Raw genomic sequence first — 16,264 nt, 5'->3', positions numbered from 1 at the left:
TTGCTGCACTGGGAGGTTTAAACACAAAGCTGAAGGGACATACAAATATTAGCAGGAAAAGGAATTACTTTTTAAGAAATTCAGGTTAGCCAACCCTAGCAGATGTCTCAACCTGCTATACACGCATTAAATAAGTACTGGAAGCAGTTATTCACTCCGATCCTCTGGCTCTCGGTATTTCCACTGGATATAGTCAAAGATGTCTCTTTCGCTCTCCACGGGCAGGGCCTCCCCAGCAACTCCTGCAAGCCAAACACATTGCAAGGCTCAGACAAACTGCTGAAAAACAACTGGCTTTGCACAGAAACCACTGATCTTTGCATAGTCACAAAGGTGCTTAGGTATCAACTCCCACTGGTGCCAAAGGAAATAAGGCATCCAATTATCTTTGGGGCTATATGCTTAAAACGAGAAAGAGAGAGAATATAGATGGTCAGCCCGCTCCCCCAAAAAATACAACTGAAAGGCACTGAAAATCTTGTTGAAAGTGTGAAACCAAGTGTGTGCTATGCATGACACTGAAAGACCCAATCCTTAGGTCAACAAGAAAGCGCTCTCCAATTTCAGAAAGAACCCAGTGAAAAGATTAGGTAAACTACACCCTCCAAAGCACTTCCAATACCTGAGAAAACAAATTAAAAAGAGCATCAAACAGGACATGTAACTAGAAAAAAAATATATACGCTGTGTAAAGGGCCGAACTGACCTGTGACACCCAGGTGACGGATTGAGTATTCGTTGATGGTGAAGCCCATTTCCAGAGCATGAGCTCTCATGTTCTTATTGAATATATCACTGCCTGTGAAATAGAGTACTCCACAGTAATACTGATCTTTCGGAATGAGCCTGAGACAAGAGGGAAAGAAAAGCAGAGGTTTAGGACAAAGAGGAAGTTACAAACCATCGGGGATTCAGGCATTCTTCTAGATTTACTGCCTATTTAAACTGCATGCGTTCTGGACTCTTTCACACTTCATTTTCCAAGAAGCCTGACACAAGAATGAAACACTCATCAAAGACAGCACAGTTGCCCTGGACTGTACATGGTTGGTGTTCAACCACTGCTTAGTTCTGATGCTTGCATTCCTGTTAGGAGTTATTGTCAAAGCAGCATGCCAAAGTAGGGTGTAATTCAGAAAATGGATATGAAGGAGCCCGTTTTGCATTCATGAGTTGAAAAACTACATTCTTTCTAATAACCTGCTGTAAAGACTAGCAGCTTTTCAGCAGCTTCTGTGCTACACAAAGGAATTTAGAAGAGTAGGAAATGCCATGTTCTCTGTGTGAAATTAGAGATGAGAAGGCACAACATCAAAGAAATGCCCAGGCCGTATCAGTGAGCTAGAGTAGTTTTTAGGTTTACCGGATATCGATTCTCCGGTGTGGATAGGCTGTCCCATCTTCTTTATTTGGCAGCTGACAGACACCCTGTGAGGTTGCACGGAAAGCAACAAATTCAGAGTCTAAACAACACATTTCATATCTACTCCAGATGCTGTCATGAGACGTAACCCCACTGCATCCTTCGCATCCCCCAGATCCTTACCATGAATTTGGTGTCACCTTTGGACAGCATATCTGTGACAAAGCCAACTTTTTCCAGTTGTTCTACAACTTGATGCAAGAGTTTTGACTAAGGAGAAAAGAGTAAACATACTAAATAGCTCTGCAGAGAGAGCATGACATAATATACAGGTGCAAGAACTGATGTAACTCCTCAAAATAAACATGTTGCTCAAAAGACAGTAGTTTACTATTATCACAACAGCAACAACAAAAAAAGATTCAAAACGCTGCAATACAAGCGTAAGACTGCATAGTTGTATTTATAGATATCCTTCTGGGAGAAATATATAGTACTGATTCATCATAACAGATTAACTTACCTGTTTGGATGATTCAGATGTGAAACTTGGATGGGTTAGGAGAATATCCATGTCCCCGCTTGACTCTGCGCCTAGGAAAGTAAGAAAGGGTCCATGTGCAAGCCCTGCTGTTAACAGGGACAAGAGGAGACATGTTAACAAGAGCAGTTAAGGTGAGCACTGTGCCTGAACAATGCTCATCCCTGACAGAAACTACACTAACTTCAATGAACATTCACTTGCCTGTTCTTGTAAACACACGTTTATTGTATAAAGTACCCATTTGTGGAAAACTGACCGAAGAGAACATGGCTTTTACTGCAAACAAAAACAGTTGTCATCACCCTACACCTCAGCAAACACCCCAAAGCTATCACACGGCACCTACCTCGTCTAAAACTGCCACAGACTGTAGCAATGTAGTCCGGGTCCAACTTATTCACTTCTTTCAGCACAATTTCCTATGAAAAGAGAGGAGATGGGATGTCAGTCCCTCAGTTATGCTCGTTGCCTCATGTCCTTGACAAAGACTTTCTTACTTGCATTTGCAGCATTTCTTTCCTTGGAATTCTTTTCTCAAAATCTTCAAAATATCTGCATATATAAACATAAAAATCACTGAGAGACGCAATGGCAATATCTTAAGATTTCAGTCAGTTAAATGCATATGATAAAAAAATACAAATTATTCTTTGATCTGAACTACCAAAAACCATGCAGAGCACACAGGCGGAACCTTACATCCTAGTGTCAAAGGGAGTTATTAGAAAAGCTAAGAATCTGCATGCAAGAAAACTTACTTCAACCCAATTCGCTGGTGATGGGTCAGCTTGTGTTCATTTTTTCTTAAATCTATAATAATCATAGAAAAATTATTCAAACACTAGAGTTTTACAGCAGTATTCCTACCATCCAAAAATGATACAAATGAAGAATACGTAACAAAATAGAAAAATAGATGCTTTTTAATTCATTTACATGAAAATTAGGCATAATACTATGGCAGTACTACGGGGAGACAGGCAGCTGGAAAGCAGCAGTGTTGGTGGAGTGTGAATTGAGTCATTGCAAGATACGACACGTACCTTCTAGAGTCTTAATTCCTTCCTCTACAAACTTCCTCGCAGCAGCAGGACTGCAAAGGGACCAGGCAATTTGCAATCAGAAACGGCAGGAATCTCATAACACCAAAAAGAACATTAGACCTCTAGGTTCCTCCAGACCAAGGCTAAAATCACTTCTGCCACTTCCACTGGGAGAGCTGGGTGTGCAAAGCTTGGTGTGTACAGTTTTTACTACTGATACAAGTATCCAGTGACATTAATCATTTAAAATTAGATTAGGGACAGGGGCAGAGTGAGCAAACAGGAGAAAGAAGGGGGGAAAAAAGAAGTTTCACCCAATGCCAGTAACTCGGGTCAGGAAGTTGATAGATGCACTGGTATCATCTTGACGAATCTGGAAAAATGGAACACAAACCAAGTCCATATTTGCTGCATTCTCAATAAAAACGAGAATCTGCAGAAGATAATGCTGCCTGTTTGGATTCTGCTCGAGAGGCTGACAATAAATCTGAGCAAAACGGGAGCAGCAGAATGTGCATCACAGCAACGCCATACGTACCAGCCCTGAAAACCACCCACTCTGACTCCCTGTGCTGAGCTAAGCAGCACGTTTAAAACTCGAAACTCCAGTTCTCCAGGTCCAGACATCCATTTTGCAGAGCAGACACTCACATGGCAATGATATCATCCAAAATATTCTCCAAAAAGCACCAACTGAGCTTCCTGCCACCCAGTTTCTACCCCCCATAGGTTCCCTGTCCACTTGGGCATCTGTCTCCCTGGAGACACCCACGGAAGTTCCGCGGGGCAAACAGAGCACTTTGTAAAGCGTAAAGAAAAGCAACCATCACGAACCAGGGTGCACACAAAAGCCACTCACCTTTTCCAACTTGCGCAGCTTCCCGGTGGATAAAAACTCATCTATTTTCTCCGCTATCTTAGCCCCTACTCCATCCTAGATATCGGAATGAAAAAGGGGTGAGGAGAACAAGTTAAGGGCGTTTATAGCCACTGTACTTATTGCAATAAGATGCAACAACCCGGGAGACGCCACCTACCAGCTTCTTGGCCTCGGCGCCGCTCTGGATCTTGCTGGGATACCGGGAAATCACGGAGGCCGCTTTCCTGCGGGACAGCAGCCTTGAGGCACCGGGCCAGCCGCTCCGGGGCCCGGGTGGCGGGCAGGGGCGGCCCGGGAGGGAGGCTGCCGGTACCTGTACGCGTTGTACTTGTGGATAGCGCGGTTCACGTTGCGCTCGTAGTTCGCCAGCTCTAACGGGGCAGGGGGAGACACAGACAGCGTGAGCGCGGCCCGGCGCCGCCGCCCCGCGGGCGCGGCCGCCACCCACCCGTGAGGAAGTCGGTGATGCCCTCGTTGGGGCTCTCCTGCGGGGCCTTCCGCTTGCTCATGGCGGCGCCCGCGGCTCCGGCGCGACGGGAACCGGAACGGGAACGGGAACCGGAGAGCGGCGCCCCACTCCCCGACCGCCCCCAGCGCGCATGCGCCCCCCCCGCCGCTGACGTCACGGCGCTGGCCGTGCCGCAGCGCGCGTGCGCATGCGCCGTGCGGGGCAGGACGTTCTCATGAGCAGACATTATAAATACTACTGCGAAAAGGGGGGTATTTTTGCACCCCTGCTTAAAAAAAGAAAAAGCTGACGGTGCTGGGGTCGCACATATAGCGAAGGCTGAGTCGAATAACTCATTTTGACGCTGTTCTCTCCCACGAAAGCGTTCAGAGCAGGTTGTAATACTTATCGTGCTGTTTTGTTCGTTGAAGGGTCTTTGCTACTGAGAGAAATCTGCCGTGGAGGAGGCAAAAGCAGTCGGTTCCCTTAGAGAAAGTGCTGGTTCCTCGGGGAAAAGAGGCAGGGTCCGAGCAGGGTTATGGCAGGTCAGACAGTGCCTCGAGAGGGTCAGTTTTGTCCCTTGCGCCCCCCAGGACTCCCCCGTTTGCTCCTTAGCTTCCTCGGGACCTGTTTGCTTTTAGGTGTTGTGCTCCAAGGCACTCTCTAACCTGAAACTGTTAGGTCGTTTAGATACATTTTTGGATACATTTGTTTTTACACAGTGCGAACTTGGCAGGAAAACCCAAGGTCTGCGTGTCCTTAAACAAACTGCCTTTAATACTAAAAATGACACCTATAGGTCAAAAAGAACCTTGCCCAGGTGAAGACTTTTACCCCAAGCATGCGTAATAGTGGAAATGTGGAGTAAGCAACGTTATAAATGTATGTTAATTACTAACTGATAAGAGGAATGTGCTTAGGAAGTTACTGGGTCTGTAAATCTGGTTTGTGTGTAAATACAGGTTTAGAGAGCCTGGAAAGGTGCTTGATTTGTGGGGAAAAAAACAAAAGCAGGCCCCGGCCCTTGCGCAGCTCCAAATAACCGAGCCAACGTCCCTCCCGAACCGTGATTCTTGCTCGTTACCCCCAGACCCAGCGCAGGACTCGGGGACGCCGGGACCCGCAGGGAGAGCGGCGAGAGACACAAAATGGCGGGCGCGGGGACACAGGGAGGGCAGGCGGGGCGTGGGCAGCACCCAGCCGCACGGCGCTGATTGGAGAGGCAGTGCTGGGGCCGCGCGCCGATTGGCTGGGGGCAGCGCCGGGGGCGGAGCCTCCCGTGGCGGGCGGGCTGAGGCGGCGCGGCCGCTCCTCCGTCGGTGCCGCCGGGAGCGGGATCCGGGGCCGGGAGCGGGATCCGGATGGCGCCGCCAGGGGGCGGCCCGGAGGCCCGGGCCCGCTCCGCGATGTGGGCGGCGGCGCCTGGTTAGAGACTCGGGGGGCTCGACGCCTGCGTGCCCTCCATGTGGGGGCTCCAGGAGCTCAGGCAGCGGGTCCCCTCAGTGTTGGGGACACTCAGGAGCAGGACACATGGGCCCCCTCCGTTGCAGGGAGGCTCCGGAGCTGGACGCGTGGGTGCCCTACTGCTTGGAGGCATTGGAGAGCACAGGCAGCTCGGCCTCCTCGGGTCTTGAGGACTCAGCAGCCTGGACACATGGCTCCCCTCCATTTTGAGGAGGTGTCAAGAGCTGGACACCTGGATCCGCTCCAGTTTTGGGATGTTTCCAGAGCCCGGATGCCTGGGTTCATGGCCTGGTATGTCCGGGGGAGGCTCCTGCCTCAGTTTCCCCTGCAGGACACGCAGAGCGGGGGCATGGGGCACACAGGACGCACGGGTCACCGGCGAGAGCCGCCACTGGCGTCAGCGCCCGGGGGCACACGGGGCCTTGCGCACGGGGACGGACTCTGCCCCGGATGCAGCGGCCAGCAGGGCCAAGTCCTGCGCCCCCTGGTCCGTGACGCCCTGGCTGGCACCCGCTGAGCTCCAGCACAACAAGGGGCCCAGGCGAGCGGCCAGCCCCGCGCGGCCTCCCTGGCACCCACGTGCCTGCGTGACCCAGCTGCCCTCAGGGCGGGAGCCCAGCGTTCCGGCCCGACACTGCCCGCTGAGCCGCGCTTCCTGCCGGAGGAACAGGAACCAGCCCTCATCCAAGGATCATGAGCGTGGCAGCGACTGGCCCTGATCCAGGGACCGGGGGGGTGCCAGGGAAGACCCCCAATCCAGACACGTGGGACCTGGTGTAGGCACCCAGGAGCGGCCCTGAAGCAGCCTTCATCCAGGGATGGGGCAGCAGGGACTGGCCTGTTCCGGGGACCGGGACCGGGCACTGATGCGGCCACTGGGGAGCAGAACGAGCCCCGCTCCCCGCCGCGGCCGCTCCCACCGAGCACGTGGGGCCGCTCCCGCCATTGCCGGGGGCGGGGGGGAGGGCAGAGGGGGCGTGTCCCCGGCGGGCCCCGCCCCCGGCGCGGTGACGCGGCGCCCTATGAAAGGGCCGCGCGGCGGCAGCGGCGGCGCCAGTCGGCGGTGGCGGCAGCGGGCAGGGCTGGGTGGAGCCTCCTCATCCGCCTCCTCCTCCTGTTGCTGTCGCCGGGCCGCGTGTCGGTGAGCGGGGAGGAAGGGGAGGTTGGCGCGCGCGGGAAGGCCGCGCGCCGCGTTTGAATGGGGGCCGCGACCGTTAAACCGCCGCGGCCGTTGGGCGCCGCGGCCTAGCGGGGCTCGGCGGGCCCGCCTGGGCGCGGGGAAGGCGCCTCCCGCGTGGCGCGGCCGCCTCGGCCTGCGGCGCGGCCCTTGTCCTCTGCCTCAGGCCTCCTTCTCTCCCGCAGGATGAAGAGCGCGTGGCGTCCCCTCCCCGCACCATGGAGCCCTTCCCAGCGCTGACCTTCCGCAGCCACAGGAACTCTCAAAAAGACCTTTTCATATGCACTGTATAGCAGGAACTCTGCTTTTTTTCCTTCCCCCCCCATCTCCGGCTTATTTAGTTTATTTAATTTTATAACGTTATTTATTATAGCCTTTGCATACCTCATATTTTGTTTACATATCCGAGTCACGAGTGTATCTGGGAACCACTAAAGGTAGGACCATGGAGGTGACCGCCGTTGCGCCCACAGCCGCGGGCGAGCTGCTACTGAGCACCGTGGAGACCCTGCTCCCGGCCCCCATGACGAGCTTCCTCTGGATGTTGATCCTGGGCTTTGTCATCGCCTTCATCCTGGCCTTCTCCGTGGGCGCCAACGATGTGGCGAACTCCTTCGGCACGGCGGTGGGCTCGGGCGTAGTGACGCTGCGGCAGGCGTGCATCTTGGCGAGCATCTTTGAGACGGTGGGCTCCGTCCTGCTGGGAGCCAAGGTGAGCGAGACCATCCGCAAGGGGCTCATCGATGTGGAGATGTACAACGCGACGCAGGAGCTAATGGCCGGCTCCATCAGTGCCATGTTTGGTGAGGAACTGGGGCACCGAGGAGATGGGCTGGGGTTCCGTGCGGTGGCAGCCGCTCTCTTACCAGGCTCTTTCTTCTCCTTCAGGATCGGCTGTGTGGCAGCTAGTGGCTTCGTTCTTGAAGCTTCCCATTTCTGGTACCCATTGCATCGTTGGGGCAACAATCGGCTTCTCGCTGGTGGCCAAAGGGCAGGAAGGTGTCAAGTGGTCAGAGCTGCTTAAAATTGGTAAGTCCAACTTTCCGAAGGCTTTGGGAGCAGCACAAGCACGTGAGCGCGACACCCACTGTGTCCATACCAGCCCAGGGCTTCCCCTTGCTGCTGCGGGGTACTAATCACACCTCTTCTCTCCTAGTGTTGTCCTGGTTCATCTCACCCCTCCTTTCTGGCATCATGTCTGCTATCCTGTTCTTCCTTGTCCGTAGGTTCATCCTTTGTAAGGTAAGGATACACTAGCTGTGGGCTGCGTGTTCTGGCGGCTTGGGGCTCCCAAGTGCTGTCCTTGTAGGACCCATGCAAACTTCTCTGGCAGCTCGTGCCTCCTGTGATGCTGCTGGCTCCTCATCCAGGAGGAACTGACAGAAAGGGAAAACTAGAAGTGTAGAATTTTCCACTAAATGGAGCCTAGGAAATGAGGAGCTTTGACTTCCCCCAGAACATCTGGGCTGGTCAGCTCCTGCCTGGCCTAAACCGACACAGTTAGAGCTTCCAAGCAGTGAAGCAGCTCAGAAGTGAGAAGATCAGAGCTGCTGGCCAGGCCTTTGTGTGGCTGTTTAACTGGTGAGAGGCTGGACCTTTTGTCATGCTGCACAAAAAGGCAATTATTGACAGCAAGGGCTTAAAAACGGGAAGTCTGGGACTGTCCATGGCACTGTGAAAACTGTGTGTGCTCCACCAGGAGCAGCCCATGTCCCCAGGCTCTTCTGCATCAGGTCCTTCCTGATGGCTAAGATTTTTAGTGCAGGCTTTGCTGTTTTTAAGCCTTAGAAGCAAGAAGGCTTCAAGCACATTTGTGGGTGCTGCTAGTCACTGTGCAAGTGCCAGGTAGTCTTGGTCTAATGTAAATTATCTGCTTTAGCCTTAACATACAGATGTGCTGCTTGCTCTACGCAGAAGCAGAGTTCCCGCCGCAAACCGATTCTGCTCGCGGCTCTAGTGCTGCTCGCATGGCTGCAGGAGCAGTTTTGGGATGGGTCACCCTAAGGAACGAGGCCAAGATAACGTGATGCTTCCCTGTAGGTCACGCTATGTGATTCCTCTTGTCCGTGGAGCTGTCCATCTGGGTCCAAGATGAATTTGAGTCTCCTAAAAGAAAAATATCCCCTGCTGAAAATGCTGGGCAGCAGCAGCTGCCTCCTGCACAGCTTCTGAGGCTCCAAATGAATCCGAATCTCTCTGGCTGGGCTCATTTCCCCTGTTTGGAGGGCCCGAAAGCCTAGAGGTGGTACCAAGCACCTGAAACACTCCACGTGGAGGTGGCAGTTCTAGATGTTCATGCTCTGAAGTGATGAACCTGGAACACACTGATGCTGCTGGCCCTGGGTTTTCAGTCAGCTGCCCAGAGGACTGAACTTTGGCATCTCTGCATAATCAGTTTGCTCTGCACATTTGAGGTTAATGACTTAAATTATTTGGGGTCTCAGGTCTATGTGTGCTTTAAGAGATGTTGAGATCTTATCGTTGTTGCTGCTACCTGGCAGCCTTTTTGAAGCGAGCTGGCGTCACTGCTGTCAGGAGTAACCTTGCATAACTGGCCTTTGGGAGCTGCCACTTAACGTGTCCCATTGTCAAGCAATTCTGGCAGCAGCCCCGCGGTTGCTCCGTCCTGCCCAGTGTTTGGGAACGCTCGGTGTGTTTGTATCAACACTGAGCCCAGAATGCTGGGCAGCAACTGAGATTGAGGGCCTCTGTGTGCAGGCATGTGGCTGAATAAGCTGCTCATGGGAGTAATGGACTTCTTTAATTTAGCCCAAGTCAGCTGCAAGGAGGTGAAAATGCTCTGACAAATGGTTTCATGTGAAAGCGACCCATGTTTCTTAAAAATAAATAAATAAATAAACCCACAAAAGTACAGCTGAACGCCTGGGAGTTGTGCAGATTGAATAGTCTTAGGAAAGCAAATCCTGGGCTTTTGAGGAGCCAGGATTCTGCTGCCTCCTGGCGCAGAAGAGCAGAGGAGCCTGCAGGGAGCAGCCCGCTCCATGTGTGGGATCTTGGCTCGCTGGTGGCCCGAGGCTTCCTGGGCTCTCAGTGTGTTTTGAGGCACCTGCTTCTGCCCCAGAGGTGCCCAGGCAGCACCAAGGTGCTCTCTGGTGCTGTCCCCTCTTTGGGCAGGGGGGTGACCTGTTTCCCCAGCTCTTTCCAAAGCGGGAATGAATCTCCCAAGGGAAACAGCTCTTCTGACTCCTCTCATGGGTTGTTTTCTAATATAGGAAGTAGTGGAAAAGCTCCTTGGAGCCTTCTGGGCCTCTCCTAGAGCTGCTGCATGGTCCTTAAAACAGCTTGTGGAGAACTGCGGTGTCTGAGGTTGGGATTTTTACAGCTTTGGATATTGTTTTGCAGCCAGATCCTGTTCCCAATGGCTTGCGAGCTTTGCCTGTCTTCTATGCCTGCACTGTGGGGATCAACCTCTTCTCCATCATGTATACCGGGGCACCCTGTGAGTACCTGCCAGAATACCTATGCCTGAATTGTAAAATCCTTTACAAAACCTCCATTAAATGCACGATTTACCCCTTTTTGCTTTACAGGGCTGAAATCTCCTAGAAGGCGGCTGGCCTGGGCCGGTTACAGAAGGCTGCAGGCTAGCGTGCGCTGAGCTCTAAATCTAGCTAGTTGCCCACCCAAAGAGGCCTGCTCAGACTAAACCCCCCCAGACCTTTCTCCTTAGACCTCCCAGGACTTGCAGTTAACGTGACTTCCCCTCCCTTTTCTTACCTGTGCTAAAACTCAGGCCCCCAGCTGCTCCCAAAGATTCTTTAGACTCTCCTTTTTTTTTTTTTTTTTTTTTTTCCCTCTCTCCTCTGGTAGTGAGGCTAGGAGCAGGGCTGGAGTCGGGCACAGGAATTTTGTGGCCTTGTGATTCACCTAGTCCCTAAGAATAAACTAATTATCCCTGAGACTTCCTGGCGGGGAGAGTTGGCGTCCTGCAGCCCTGCTGAGGAGCTGATGCTTCAGTTGGAAGTGTTTTTGGGAACGTCAAATTGGAGTGTGTGCTTGGCTGCTGTGGAGAGGGCCAGGGCAGGAGTCAGGAAGTGCTGTGCTCTTGTCGGGGTGGCACGAGGGTGGCTCTGCCTAATGAGCAGGAGAGCCACAGAGTCGGGCAGCAAGCGGCTGCAAAAAAATGAAATTTCCAGCAGTCGGGGCAGCTCAGCGTGAGTTGTTTTCAGTCTGAGCGGGTTTCCTGTTGTGGAACAGTGAAAGAGGTCATTGGGAGCTGGAGGTGGAGTGACAACAGTTGATGTTGGCTTTTTGAGGGTTTTCTCTGTAAACAGAAAGCTTTCTGGAGGGATGTCAGCTTTCCTTGGGTCTCTGGCTTGCTCAGATGCATGCTCCAGCCTGGGAGCACCCCTGAGATGAGGGGGCACTGGGATCCTCCATCGGGGTGTTGAGCGGTGCCATGGCTCGTTTGAGGCAGAGCCATCACTGCTTTATAAGTTTCCACCTCCTAGATAGATCCATATTTAACTTCATCCCTGAATTTATGGAAAAGCTCAGTGCTGCTCGCTGTGGGGCTTGTTGCCTGCAGCAGGGCAGGTTTGTTTGCAAGCAAATGGCAGCTTGCAGGTTAATGGGGCGCGTGAAGCGGCCCTGGCGCAGTTGCTGCTGCCGCAGGAGGAGCAGTAAGTTCTGGCTGCAGCAGAAAATGCAGGATTTGAGCCATGGCAGTATTTGATTTTTCCCTGCAGCAGCCAGGATAATGAAAAGCTGCTGCTAAAAGTCACACTGCGTGTGGGAATGCTTGTAAGTAGGTCACTTAACACCTTGGCTGCCTCCCCTGGGGAAGAGGCGGTTTGGGCTGAAGTTTCCAGTGACTTGCATGGCTGGAAAAAAAAAAAAAATCTCCTTCCCAGAGCAGCTGGAAGAGTTAATGGAGACATCTGGCTCTGCAGTGGGAGCAGCTGAGGTCCTGCGTGTTGCTGTCCCCTGCCTGCTCCCAGACTGGCGTGCTGGGGACTAGCACTGTCTGCTGCAGCAGCTTTGCTCATTTTGTCCTTTTTTTTTTTCTCTTTGACATTGCAGCAAGGCAGGACACGAGGCTGCGTGCGTATACGGTGGTGGCGACTCGGCCTGGGCGTGAGGGCTCCGCTTGCTCCCTCTCGCTAATCGGGTCTGGCTGTGGGAGGGAGGGAAAGTGTCTGAACACGTGAAAGAGATTAGCTTGTGATGGGGAGCTTGGAAACTGGTGGGGCTTCTGTGTGTGGGTTTAGCTCTCAGTTTCTGTGTGGTCAGCGGTGGATTTTCCTGGTATTCCCAGCGTTTCTCCCCACCACGGCGGGTAACGTAGCTCAGGGAGCTGCAGGCGGTTGGAGGCTCTGTGCTGGGCACCGGTTCCTCAAGCTCAAGAGTAAAGTCATGTGTTGAGGGGGGCTGTTGCCCTGGGGTTTTCAAGATCCCTTGTTTTATTTCCTAGTGCTGGGCTTTGACAAACTTCCTCTCTGGGGTATCCTCCTAATTTCGGCGGGGAGTGCTGTTGTCTGTGCTCTCGTCGTCTGGTTCTTTGTATGTCCAAGAATGAAGAGGATAATTGAAAGTAAGTAACCACTGAGTCTCTGCTGTTCTCTGGGGAAGGGCAGGGCTTTTGCTAACCAACTTCTTTTTTACAGGGGGGGAGGGAATCTCATTAGCCCCAGGGCTGTTATTAGAAGGGTCACTTAGCTCAAGTTAGCACTTAAGCTGCTCTGCCAACCCTGAGTCACTAGGTATTTTCTAATCAAGCTGTTGGACCCTTCATGCTTCCAACAGCAGCACCTGAGCGCAGCCTTTTTCCACCCTCCAATGTCCCCTCTGAGCAGCCGTCCTGCTGCTGCAGGGTTTCTGGCAGCCGAGTCCTGGCTGTGCAGGGTGATCTCTCCTTGACCTGGAAAAGGCACCAGGCAATAAATGCTGTTTCATAGCGAGCATCCACCCAGCGCAGGGCAGGTAGGAGGTAACATGCCTCTTAACCAGCATGCAGGATTAAAGGTTACATACCTGGTGATCAATCTTTGGCTTGGCAGATGCAGATCACAAGTTTAAAGCTGTGTAATCTTATGAAATCCTTGCCCTGGAGCTGAAATATCTATTGAAAGGCATCCAAAGCAGCAGTTCCAAGCCCTGGCTTCCTCGCGGAGCTCTCCTGGAGCAGTGTGTGGTCTTGCATATCAATTTGGTGTGCAGGCTGAGGCATTTAAAGGACTGGAGATGAGGGGATAACAAGTGTCCTTGTCAAGCTTATGTAATTGGGGTGTGACTAACAGCTTTATGGCCACCCTTGAAACTTTTCCAATTGTTGGAGCTCTGCTCCTGCCCGCTGCCCCAGAGTGCAGGCTGCAGAGAGGTCACCACCAAACCCTGTGCACTGCAGGACACCAGCTCCACTAGGAAGCTCTGCAGGGACTTTAGGGAAGAAGGGGCAGCTGAATCCTGCAGCCTGAGAGGCCCTGCAGTGCTTGAAGCAGCAGGGAAGCGCTCGTGTCCCCAAGGTGGTTCTTGGGTGCTGGCTGACCTCATGTTTTCACCTGAAAGCAACAGGCTTCCTGCTGGGGGCGGGTAACTGTCTCCGATTCCGGGATGGGGAAGATACTGGCTTGGCTCTTGCAGGGGGACAGGAAACCAGGCTGCCCTGTTTGGGTTCCTGAGCTCGCTCTGGGTGCTGGGCTGAGCTGTGGACGGAGGAGAGAAGATGGGATGTTTACCAGCCCCTCTCCTGTCACCTCCGGGAGTCATAACCACATGAGAAGCAGCTATTTGTGTCAGCCAGCTTGTGGCCACGCACTTCCCAGCGGCCGCTGGGAATGAGGATGTAGCCTTGTGTGCCCAGAGATAACCATAACTTGTGATTGGCAGAAGAGGAATCTCTGCCCTAGGAATAACAGGCAGCCCCCCACCCCCCCACCACCACCACCAATGTTGCTCACCACACCCCGTGTGGGTGTGTGGGGCCTAAAAATAGCAGATGAGCTGGTGTAGGGCACCCTGGCCGTTGTGACAAGGTGGCACTACCATGCAGCAACAGGGAGGAGGGACAGTTAGTTTGCAGCTCCCTAATTCTGGACTTTGGCAATTTAGCTGCCATAAATCTGAGCTGCAAAAGGAGCTGGCCCGGTCCTGCTTCCCCTTTCCCTGGGATGGACACGGGCTCCAGGGCTTCGGTCACGGTGCTGGGAAGGGATTTAATGGGAGCTGCCTCTGTTCCCAGGAGAGATTAAATCAAGTCCTTCGGAAAGTCCCCTGATGGAGAAGAACAGCAGCTTGAAGGAAGATCACGAGGAGCCCAAGGTGCCCTTGGGCAGCAGCGTGGGCGATGCCAAGAGCCCCGTGGCCGACACGGTGCCACCGCAGGCAGCCGTGGAGGAGAGAACGGTCTCCTTCAACCTGGGAGACCTGGAGGAGGCCCCGGAGCGCGAGAGGCTCCCCAGCCTTGACCTGAAGGAAACCAACATTGACAGTGGTGAGAGCGTGGGGATCCCGTGGTGCCCTTAGTCCTGGTTTTGATGCCCGTTCCTGCAAAACTGGTATTGCTGAGAGCTAAAAGCCCCTTTTTTTTCCAGGAGGAGCCGTGCAGCTGCCCAACGGCAACCTGGTGCAGTTCAACCAGGCCGTGAGCCACCACATCAACTCGAGCGGGCAGTACCAGTACCACACGGTGCACAAGGACTCGGGCCTCTACAAGGAGCTGCTGCACAAGCTGCACCTCGCCAAGATGGGCGACTGCATGGGCGACTCGGGGGACAAGCCGCTGCGGCGCAACAACAGCTACACCTCGTACACCATGGCCATCTGCGGCATGCCCCTGGACTCCTTCCGCGCCAGGGAGGGCGAGCCCAAGGGCGAGGACACGGAGAAGCTGACGTGGCCCACGGCCGACACCAAGAAGAGGGTGCGCATGGACAGCTACACCAGCTACTGCAATGCCGTGGCCGACGCGCACCCCGCTGCCGACGTGGACCTGAACACGGCCCAGGTGGAGATGGGCATCAGCAACAGGAAGGGCAGCAGCAGCTCCCTGGAAGAGTGGTATGACCAGGACAAGCCAGAAGTGTCCCTGCTCTTCCAGTTCCTGCAGATCCTGACTGCCTGTTTTGGCTCTTTTGCTCATGGTGGCAACGATGTCAGGTGAGTCTGGAGGAGTTGGTGGCTTTGCTGACTCTGTTTGTGCAGAAATGAAGAACCCTAGAACTGTTCTCCTCCTTTGCAGCAATGCCATCGGCCCTCTGGTCGCCCTCTACCTCGTCTACCAGACGGGCGACGTGGCTACGAAGAGGCCGACTCCCATCTGGCTGCTGCTCTACGGAGGTGCCGGCATCTGCATCGGCTTGTGGGTCTGGGGAAGGAGAGTCATCCAGACCATGGGGAAGGACCTGACTCCCATCACGCCGTCGAGGTGAGGCCCAGCTGCAGGTGACCATTGGGTGGCTGCAGAACCCTGCTGCGCTTCAGGGAGAACTTCCAACACGCTGGGAATGGGGGTGATTGCGTTTCCAACGCATTGGAGCTGTTGGAATGTGCTGGAAGTCCAGTTGGAAATGGTTCCAGTGCATCGGAAACGCAACGAGTTGGAAACCCAAGTTGGAAGTGGTTGTTGGCTGGAGGAGCCAGGCTGTGCAGACACTGGGGACCCTGTGACATGTCCCAGTGCGCAGAGCCCCCTTTCTCCTTGTGACCCTTTGGTGCGGGGAGCTGATCCCGCTGGTGCAGCGTGTAGAGCGGGGGCATTTGGTGACCGTCCCCCCTGGTCCCTCTGCCCCACAGCGGCTTCAGCATCGAGCTGGCGTCTGCCCTGACCGTGGTGATCGCCTCCAACGTGGGCCTCCCCATCAGCACGACCCACTGCAAGGTGAGCGGCGGCACCGCGCGGGGCTTCCGGCACTAACGAAGCGCCCAGAATAGCAGAATAGGCCACCCTGGCCTTGGGTCCACAGCGGGGCGGGAGCCAAGAATCCCTGGAGAAAGGCCCTTGGGAAGGCACTTGGAACCCGGGCCAGGGCAGAACAGAGCAGCTTTGAGGGAGCCCATGCGGCTGTGCCGGGGGCCTGGGCTGCTCGACCAGGGGAAGCTCTGCTTGGGGAAGCCTGTGCCGCATGGGGCACTTCCCGGGGCGCTTTCAGCTTGGGAATGGGGAGCCCGGAGCCGTGTGGGAGCGGGGCGATGCCGCGGGCTCATCCCCCTCTCCCGCAGGTGGGCTCCGTGGTGTCCGTGGGCTGGCTGCGCTCCCGCAAGGCCGTCGACTGGCGCCTCTTCCGCAACATCTTCGTGGCCTGGTTCGTCACCGTGCCCATCTCGGGCCTCATCAGCGCTGCCCTCATGGCCCTCTTCAAGTTTGGCATCCTGGGCGCCTGAGGG

At 54.2% G+C, this 16,264-nt stretch overlaps 2 protein-coding genes across 3 annotated transcripts; one reads left to right on the top strand and one right to left on the bottom strand.

The window, feature by feature from the left end:
* Positions 1-126: 126 nt before the first annotated feature.
* POLB (DNA polymerase beta) lies at positions 127-4,354 on the bottom strand. The gene is made up of 14 exons (XM_088521431.1): positions 4,279-4,354; positions 4,144-4,201; positions 3,988-4,054; positions 3,810-3,884; positions 3,265-3,323; positions 2,951-3,000; positions 2,666-2,717; positions 2,405-2,459; positions 2,254-2,326; positions 1,887-1,957; positions 1,547-1,633; positions 1,364-1,428; positions 707-846; positions 127-242 (listed from the first exon to the last, which is right to left on the bottom strand). Exons 1-14 carry the CDS (start codon positions 4,337-4,339, stop codon positions 148-150), a joined length of 1,008 nt encoding a protein of 335 aa, XP_088377557.1. The 5' UTR covers positions 4,340-4,354; the 3' UTR covers positions 127-147.
* Positions 4,355-6,840: 2,486 nt separating this feature from the next.
* On the top strand, positions 6,841-16,264 carry SLC20A1 (solute carrier family 20 member 1). Of its 2 annotated transcripts, none has more exons than XM_088521430.1 (11): positions 6,841-6,883; positions 7,105-7,722; positions 7,808-7,948; positions 8,076-8,161; positions 10,283-10,379; positions 12,354-12,473; positions 14,121-14,372; positions 14,476-15,037; positions 15,120-15,305; positions 15,674-15,758; positions 16,100-16,264. In XM_088521430.1, exons 2-11 carry the CDS (start codon positions 7,365-7,367, stop codon positions 16,259-16,261), a joined length of 2,049 nt encoding a protein of 682 aa, XP_088377556.1. In that variant the 5' UTR covers positions 6,841-6,883; positions 7,105-7,364; the 3' UTR covers positions 16,262-16,264. The 2 variants fall into 2 exon arrangements, with proteins under 2 accessions (XP_088377556.1, XP_088377555.1); XM_088521429.1 differs by having other exon boundaries at positions 14,473-15,037.

Source organism: Tinamus guttatus, unplaced genomic scaffold, assembly GCF_059628265.1.
Source record: "Tinamus guttatus ecotype Peru unplaced genomic scaffold, ASM5962826v1 Tinamus_guttatus_pri_ptg000123l, whole genome shotgun sequence".
Taxonomy (NCBI): domain Eukaryota; kingdom Metazoa; phylum Chordata; class Aves; order Tinamiformes; family Tinamidae; genus Tinamus; species Tinamus guttatus.
This window is presented reverse-complemented; position numbering and strand designations above follow the sequence as displayed.

Excerpts from the sequence above, each read along its gene's own strand:
- POLB (XM_088521431.1), bottom strand. The coding sequence starts at position 4,339 with ATGAGCAAGCGGAAGGCCCCGCAGGAGAGCCCCAACGAGGGCATCACC. Across the intron at positions 3,324-3,809 it reads AGCTGCGCAAGTTGGAAAAG|ATTCGTCAAGATGATACCAG; the intron begins GTGAGTGGCTTT and ends CCATTTTTCCAG. Across the intron at positions 1,958-2,253 it reads CTGTGGCAGTTTTAGACGAG|GCGCAGAGTCAAGCGGGGAC; the intron begins GTAGGTGCCGTG and ends TTACTTTCCTAG.
- SLC20A1 (XM_088521429.1), top strand. The coding sequence starts at position 7,365 with ATGGAGGTGACCGCCGTTGCGCCCACAGCCGCGGGCGAGCTGCTACTG. Across the intron at positions 8,162-10,282 it reads GTAGGTTCATCCTTTGTAAG|CCAGATCCTGTTCCCAATGG; the intron begins GTAAGGATACAC and ends ATTGTTTTGCAG. Across the intron at positions 15,038-15,119 it reads CATGGTGGCAACGATGTCAG|CAATGCCATCGGCCCTCTGG; the intron begins GTGAGTCTGGAG and ends CCTCCTTTGCAG.